Source organism: Limulus polyphemus, unplaced genomic scaffold (genome assembly GCF_000517525.1).
Source record: "Limulus polyphemus unplaced genomic scaffold, Limulus_polyphemus-2.1.2 Scaffold4, whole genome shotgun sequence".
NCBI classification, from domain to species: domain Eukaryota; kingdom Metazoa; phylum Arthropoda; class Merostomata; order Xiphosura; family Limulidae; genus Limulus; species Limulus polyphemus.
In genome coordinates, this window is record NW_013665614.1 from 2,212,065 (window position 1) to 2,220,891 (window position 8,827).

The following is an 8,827-nucleotide window of genomic DNA, read 5'->3' on the forward strand; positions in this document are numbered from 1 at the left end:
TATACTAATTGGTATAACATAAACAAAAAGTAGTTTAATTAAAATTTGAATGTAAGCCACTAAAACATTGTGAAATGTGCAGTGAAGGATGCCAGTGCAGAAAGAGTTAAGCTATTTAGATTAAACATTTGTGGTTTCATATTATAATTTGTAGTCATTCTAGAATGAAAAAAGAATAATTTATATCTATTTCTCATTTTTTATGGTGGTTACGAGATCAATAAAATCAATCAAACCCATACAGAGATATAATGGAGAAAATAACAGCCAAGATATAAAGTTTTGTATTTTGTGTATGAAAGCTTGGTAATGTTTACTGATAATCTGCAAAATGTTGTGAAGATATGCATACTGTATTAAAAGTTACAGTATGAAAACTATAACAAGCACAAGATGGTTATGAGGTCAGTCTCTGGGACCATGCCCATACTGAGAGACTTTATAACTGTTAAATTAAAAGTAATATGACCATCTAAACATTACTGATAATGTTTTGAACTTGATAAAAAAACAACTTAGGCAGCAATAAGATATAAGGAAAATTGGATCACTTCTAACTCTACAAATATAGAATTTGCAAACTGGAGAAAGAAAGCCGAATTATTTAAATGCTTTATACACTATTATATAAGCCCTATTACTACTAGTAATGCATTGGTGACCTTATTATAAAAAGAAAAACTGCATCTTTTTTGTATTTTTCACAATACTAATAATGCTCTAGCATAAGTTCAATGGTTAACTGAAGATGATAGGTTTGCTTATCAAAAATGCAGGTATTTCATTGGATGTTTTTGAATTTTAGTTACTAAACCTTTTTGGATTCTACACGTTTTTTACCATCATGAAGAACCTGGTATTTTTATTATAACAAAAATTTAATCTTAAGTAAAACAATAGTAAACTTTCCTGTAAATCTGTCTTATTCTAAAGGAAAGACTATTCATAATGAAGGAAGAACAATATTTAATCTTACCAGTAGGATGACTGGTTTCAACTTCATTCTCTATATTCTCCACATTTTCAGCCATAGCTGAATTATTCATCTTTGAACTAGAACTTTTAACTGGAAAAAATACGAAAATTAATGAAACCAACAAAACCAGTCTAATTCAAACAAGGTACTATTAGAACAATATTAAACTAGCCTCACTCTAAGAAAAAGGATTTTTGAGGCAATGCTAAAGATTTGTTGAACATTTTATAAGAAATCTCAACTGCACTAAAGTTGCAAAAATAAAAAGAGGAAGATATGTATTTTATTTTCTATATAAAACTTCTAGCAAACTGCAAATATTCCCATAACAACCAAACATCACATGAACTTACAAACTTAGTCTAATGAACAGTAGTCAGTGTGAACTGTATGTAAGGGTAAACAGTTCTGTTTATATGAAACTTCTACAAACTCAATCCTGTGTCTTCTGTTTTAGTATAGAATAATTTAAGCATCTAATGAGTTCTAGAATATAAGTTACAAAATTCAGGTTATTCCCATTGAAGCTCAATCAATAACACAAATTACAGAAGACTAAACTAATCCACAATATCTGAAATTAACCCTCATTCATCTCACTTCTAAAACTCAGGATGATGTCTCAATATGTGTTTAATAAGTATATATATATAAAAGTTGAGAAAGGGCTACAATACTCATGCTTACTTTGTATACTTTGTTTCTTTGTAGTTAAGCACAAAGCAACACAATGGGCTATCTGTGATCTGCCCATCTGGGTTCTAGCATTGTAAGTCCAAAAAGTATACAATCAAACAAAATGTAAATTACAGAGGTCAAAATCATAAGGTTAGTAAATAAAATTAGTGAGTGGCTTTGTGATTTAGAAATTACATAAACAGACTTTTAATTTGTTGTAAGTCATTTATGTATGTAAAAATTAGTGAAATTGATAAGATGAAGCATAAACAAGATACATTTCAATGTCTTTCAACATTATGTTATCTTTGGTTAGAACTATCATCTAATTTATAATTCCACAATACATTCCAATATCATATATTTTGCATTTCTATCTTAAGACAAAATAAATGGACTAATAATTAAATTTTAATATTCAAGAACAACAACAAAATTGACATTTTTTGGCCATTAATCTATTAAGAAGCATTTGGGGTAATTAAAATATTATATTTAAAAATATATCTCCTGAGCAAAGAATCAAATTAGAAATTCCAAAAAAGAGGAGAAAAAAAGGGAGAAGCATGAAAATATTTTTGCTTTTAATTTCCATTTATTTCAACTGATAATTCTTTCTACTGCTACTCTTTCTCATTACAAGCTATATTTTTCATTACTGTTATTTACGATCAACATATTTTTGTACTTTACTTTTTTACAATTAAAATAAACTTGCAATAATTAGCTAATCCAATTCACATTTGGAATAAATTTTGTTTTCCAATAGCTTCAAAAGAAGTCTAATTATGCCACTTTTCCATAATAAATATACCTCAGATTTATTATCTACTTTCAAAATAACAGATAATTTAGACATTGTTTTTACATTCATAATTATTAAATGAGGAACTTACCTTTTAAAATATTAGAAGTTTCACTGTCATCAGAGCTGTAACTCTCTCCTGACTTTTTGTTTTCTTCAGTCTTTTCTGGTTTGCTTTTACTATGTTCAACTGAGATAAAGAAAGCTTTTAAATATTAAACAAACTGCAGTTTTTTTTGGAAATGTTTGTGATCTAATAGCTCAAAAGGGGAATGATACAGTAAAGGTGAAACTGTGATGCAAATGTCCCTTATAATTTTATGTTTTTAGCCAAAATATTACTATTTGGAATGAGAAACAAAAACATTATTTCAAAATAGAGACAATTTCTTAACTAGATACATTTTCTTATACAATGCAAAATGGATGAAATGGAAAAAGCATTTATATTTCTGATGTAATGAAGAGCTAAATGCAATATCAAGTCAAAAACCCATTATATTTTAGAAAAGAAAAATAACCTAACCACTCTGTGCTGCTTCTTTTTTCTGTTTCTTCTGTAGACTCTCAGTTATCATTTCTATTTCTAGGTCTTCTTCTGCATCTTCATCTAGTTCAGCAAATGTGTCTTTCTGAAACCAGAGTTCTGCTTTTCTTTCTGCTTGGAATTTCTTTTTTTCACCAGTCAAGTCTACCAAGAGGGGGTTATCATCTTCATTTTCCCATTTCAAGCTACCTTCTAGATCACTTTCATCTCCAGAACTAAAGATAAGTAAATAGAAAAAAATACATACATATATATATAATGTATAATATTTAATAATGAAGGTAAACTGAAAAATACTTCCAAAATAAGTAAGTGTTGTTTCCTTCCTAAATTTTTACTTCTTAAGCAATTTTGACTATAAAATAACATTTATGAAAACATTTTCTTTCATAAGTACAAGGTATCTATTATTTTTATAAACCACTTGTAGAAGTTAACATTTTCCTAACCTAAAACTGTATTTCCTATAGACACTCCCCTTTATACACAGAAATTATATTTTCCTTGTGCATCTGCCTATGAGACTTGCATGCCATTAGCCTTGAGGTAACTCCCACCTAAATCCACATGTTTAATGTGAACCGTGCTGGTGCATGATGATATCATGCGACAAAAGCTTTCCACCTATATAAGGGTGACACAACCTCCATGCACAGTAACTCCCCCTATGTACTAACACCTGTAATAACTTCATTCTTTGATGAGGCAAAAAATAAAAGTGCACTGCAAGTGGGGAGGATAGGTGGAAATATGTGTGGGGGTGAGTATCTATCAGAAATACATTTTCAGATTAGGAAAACATTGACTTCTGAGATGATAACTCACCTCTACACACAGAAATGCTAGAATCCCATGTTGAAGTGGTGGAAGGGTCAGTGAAAAAATTTTAAAACCTGGATGGGCTCCTTTCAGCACCCAAATGGAAGGCCATGGAGTGTGACACCTGATGGCAGAGCTCCATAAAGGCATTCCTGTGGGAAACCACATCTCTTCTCAACCAGGATATATTCTTCTTCCAGAATGTAAGGGGGAGAGAGACAAATGAGCCCCAGTTGTTGCAATGACAGGTGGAATGAGAACATGAATGTCCAAACTGTTGGACACAAGTGGTTAGTGAGCCAATATGTGTGGTGTGGTTGGAGTAAGATCCAAGCGTACCATGTGTGCACACCTCAACTCTACTGAACAGGCTCTGACTGCAAGAGGAGGGCACATTACTTTTTTGGTATGATTTTTGAGTGGTATCCCATATTAAACTGACAGTGTCACTGCCACTCCACTTCTCACTGTATGGTGCTAAGCCCAACCGATGAGGATTCTCCATGTTTCACCATCTCAGCAGCTTGAAGCTGGTAAGTGGGAAAGGTCTTCTATGTTCTACTTTAAGAAAAGGAGGAGGGTATAACTTGAATTGCATAGAACATGAGAAGTGTCCGGATCCCCAATGAACAACTGGCAGGAAAGATTCTTGTACTGGAAACAATGCGATAAGTGACTGGGAAACCCTACTGTTTAAAATTCAGCAAGTATGAGCCAAAGAAGTGGGTAGAACACTTCTCTGGTTCTGGCTTTGCCCATGATAGTCCATGGAATTGGTATGGTCTGGATTGGACAATTGAGTAAGTAAGTAAGTAAGTATGTAAATGTATACCATGAGGATACCTCAAGTGGTTTTGCAGAAATCCCCATCTGACAATAAGCACTGGTAGAACCAGAGTGGATGGTTTGAGACCTGGCCTCACATGGATACTTGGGAAACAAGCATACCCTGGGAGGCAATGCCAGCCACATGGTGGGAACCTATAAAATGTGAAGAGGGGCCAAGAAAGAAAACATACTGAACCTTCACAAAGATGGTGGGTCAACTGAAGAATGGCAATTGATGGAAGTCAAAATCAAGCGGGAGATGAAATAGCCAGGTGTTGTAGATAACGAGAGACAAATGTGTGGGGAGTCATCCACATGCCTGCTTGGAGGATCTCATTCAAAAGCTAGTGAAAATTAATGGGAAGGAAGAGAATGAGTCAGGTGTGGAATCAAATGCAAAGAAGTGTGAAATAGTATGTTAGCATCTACATCCAGAGACAAATGTACCAAGCAGAGAAAACTACTGCTGAGCTGGCCAGAAAGGTGCCAACAATAGGACCTGACAAGGAATCTTGTTTATCACAGCAAAGACCTAAGGGATGAGATGAAGAGAATAAGCATATAGAAAAAGGTGAAACCAGGCCTGGCTGAGAGCATCAACAGCCAGGGATGAAGTATGAGGAACAGGAGTCCAGAATAGAGGAAGCCTGCAGTTGAGAAGGGTGGCAAAAGCATCTATGAGAGGTGTGCCCAGTCATGAGCAAAATTTAGTAGTGTAATGAACATCTTAATCAGTGTTTTGAAATAATGGTAGTCTGATTTATAATAATATTAACATGTTTCTAGGGTAAAAGGCTAGAACTAACACACAAAAGTTAGTTTTTGGAACTGAGTACTTGTTAAAATCTTCAAGTAAGAAATATTTTTAAGCTTTTGTCTTTGGTAAGCTAACTAATAAAGGAACCATCAATAATGTTTTTACATAAAAGATATTTACCCTAAAACTGTAACTTTAAATTGAATATGAATTTTTATATGTTTCTTGCATGTGTGAAATATTTAATTAATTTCAGAAATTTTTTATGGGTTTTTTGAAAAGATATTTTAAAATACTTTATATTAAACAGTAAGTCCCCCTTTGCACTTTTACTCATGATATCTTCATTCTTCTCCCTGGCATTGCAGTGAATAGATATGTTCAAAATTTTTTGTCAGATGATATATACATTTGTTAAAGAAATTTTGATTTTTGTTTTCTTTAGCTTTAGTTTCAATAGCTTTCATTTTCGTTATCAATAAATCTCATATGCCAGTGACTCGTACTTAGTCTTGTGCGAGTAACAATATTCCACACACAGGCCTTATATCTTATGGCTTCTGGAAGTTCATTAACTGTAAGGGACATCATTCAATGTGTTGTGGATTACCACATGCTTAGTGGTACTCCTACTCTCATTCCATCAGCCAAAGGTGTTTTTCCTCAGTCAGGAATAATCTATTGGACTACAAATTTAACCTGATTTGCTTTGAGTTGTGTCTTAGCATTGGAGGAATGACCATAACCTTCTGATCTCTTTCTGGATTTCCTTCTCGGGTATGTTCCTTTCCTTATCTTTCATTGGTATCCTTTAGTATTTCCTGTTCTTTACTCCTTGATCCCAAGCCTTTGGGTTTAGGGTTTATGCTGTTTCTTTCCCTAATAGCTTCTCTCTCACACCCAAATGCCTTTTCCCTCCTCACATTCTCTCCTTTTCTCCTGACTTGTAGACATTCTTCCCTTCCTTTCTCAATTACATGTCTTTGTTATTTATTTGACCTGCTTGGGGATTGAGCCTCTTGCCATCTATTTTGCTCTCTGGTCCCTCATTTTTAATTTTCGTTTTTTTCTCATCACCCTCCTTTATTCCCTCTCTTACTTCCACCTTTTGTCTGAGGCACTACATCATGTTCCAGAAGGGTTTTCTGTAGAAGTTTGTTCCCTTCTTTTTGCCAGCTTGACCTGTTCCACTTTTTCTGCTTTGTACCACCTTACTTTGTTCCCCTGTTGTTTGGACTTGTTGGGTAAGGTTATGTTCCTCTTTACTGGACACGTTCCTCCTTTTTGTGTACATGGTCTTTTTCAGTCTCCCTTTCTTCACCCAAACATCTTCTGTTATGTTCATTTCTCACTGAGACCTGGACTGATGTTGTATGACTTTGTATGATGTTGTATCTTCTCAGATTTTTTCTTCTTTCTCAACCTTGCCTTTTACTCCTGTTTCTCATTTGAATCAGTCTATCCCTAACCTTCCCATTCCAGGTTCCATGCCTTTCTCTTTTTTTGTTCTCTTTCTACCAGACATTTAGTTCTTTTTTTTATTGTCAGTGACTGCCATGTCATGTTCAACTCTGTACAGGATACCCATCTCTTCCTATTCTCCTCCTTTTCATTTCTCCATCATGGATCTCCTCACTTTTATTCACTCCTCTTCCCATTTCCTTTTCTTCTCCTTCTGACCCAGTCTATGGTCATTTTCACCTGATCTGCGGTTGGTCATGATCAATATGTCATACACCTTCTTACATATCCATCTTGACCTCTCCTCCATATTTCTTCTACATTCCATCCATCAGCTTCAGGTCTTTCAATTCCTTGATCTTTTCTTCAACATAGTGTCAGCCCCTTTTGTATTCAGTTGTATCATGAAGGCCTTCACTCACCATATTCACAGCCTAGTGCTGGTATTCCATTTCTTGGACAACTGACTTTTATTAGTCCATTCTTGGATAGTATTCTCTTCTCACACTTCCCTTTATATACAGGAATCTCCCCTGTTGAGGTGGCTTGTCATGAGATCTCAATCCTTTCTCACGTTCAATTAATATTTGGTACTTCTGGGCATTTCCTTCATCTCTTGTTTCAGCCTTTTCCTCTTCACCTTCAAGCTATGGTGTGTCTGGTCACCAGGATTTACTTTTCTCATCCTGTGAGAGGTTCTTTTTCTTTTGGGGAGTCTGGCTTCCCTGGAACCCTTCATTCCTTTAGGGTGTGCACACATGCCTACTCCTGTGGATCTTGCATATCCAAGGGATTCTTTCTCATGTTCTATTGTCCTTGTTTGTGAACCTCTCCTCCCCACTTCTCTCCTCAAGAAATTGTTATGGTGACTAGATAGTATCCATACTACTTTTGCCATTCCCTTTCCAACTTCCAAATCAGATCTGTCTCTTCACTGATGTTTCTCTTTCTGATTGAGGTGCACCTCTGGATGAGGACATGACTTCTGGCACTTGGATGCAGGACAAGTGTTCACTCCACATCAACATGCTCAAACTTTCTTTCCTCTGTTAATAGTGTATGTTTCCATTCCTGCCTCTACTGGTGGATCACTTGGTCAAGATACACTCTGACAATTCCATGATCATTTCTTACATTGGTGTTCAAGAGGAACCTGTTCCAGGACCCTTTGCTTTCAGGTGTTGGACCTACTCTTCTGGGCACATTCACATCAGGTTTGTCTTGTTGCCTATCATTTGTCGGGAGCTAAGAACTTGGTGGCAGACCACCTCTCTTGGCCAGTCCACGTTCTAAACAAAGTGGTCTCTACACTAACGGGTATTTCATTGGGGCTATGAATGAAGACTTTTTATTGACTCATCTAAAGTTAGTCTGAAAGCTGTACTTTTGCACAATGGGAACACTAAGCTATCGATTTCTGTTGCTCATGCTGTTAACATGAAAGAAACTTATCAAAGCATGCAGATTGTATTTGAAGTAATCAAATATGATAGTCATAGGTGGAACATATGAAATGGTCTAAAAATTACTGCACTCCTGCTAGGCCTGCAGAGTGGGTATACCAAACATTGTTGCTTTTTGTGTCTCTGCCAGATGATAAAAATCATTTCAAAAAGAAGGAATAGCCAGTGAGAGAGATTTACATACCAGTGAAACAGAGTATTAACCTTGGTGAGTCCTAAAAAATGTGTTTCTGCCCCCACTTCATATTAAACTGGGTCATGAATACTTTTGTAAACTTTTTGAATTTCGCGCAAAGCTACACGAGGGCTATCTGCGCTAGCCGTCCCTTATTTAAGCAGTGTAAGACTAGAGGGAAGGCAGCTAGTCATCACCACCCACCGCCAACTCTTGGGCTACTCTTTTTCCAATGAATAGTGGGATTGACCATCACATTATAACACCCCCACAGCTAAAAGGGCGAGCATGTTTGGTGTGACGGGGATTCAAACCCGT

At 35.5% G+C, this 8,827-nt stretch overlaps 1 protein-coding gene across 1 annotated transcript in view; it reads right to left on the reverse strand.

The window, feature by feature from the left end:
* LOC106472449 (pre-rRNA processing protein FTSJ3-like) overlaps positions 1 to 8,827 on the reverse strand; it is a 37,678-nt gene that overhangs the window by 11,121 nt on the left and 17,730 nt on the right. The window contains exons 11-13 of the mRNA XM_022401764.1: positions 2,986 to 3,221; positions 2,551 to 2,649; positions 977 to 1,066 (exon numbers count right to left, since the gene is read on the reverse strand). Coding sequence (XP_022257472.1) covers positions 977 to 1,066; positions 2,551 to 2,649; positions 2,986 to 3,221 — 425 coding nt within the window. The remainder of the gene's footprint in view (positions 1 to 976; positions 1,067 to 2,550; positions 2,650 to 2,985; positions 3,222 to 8,827) is intronic.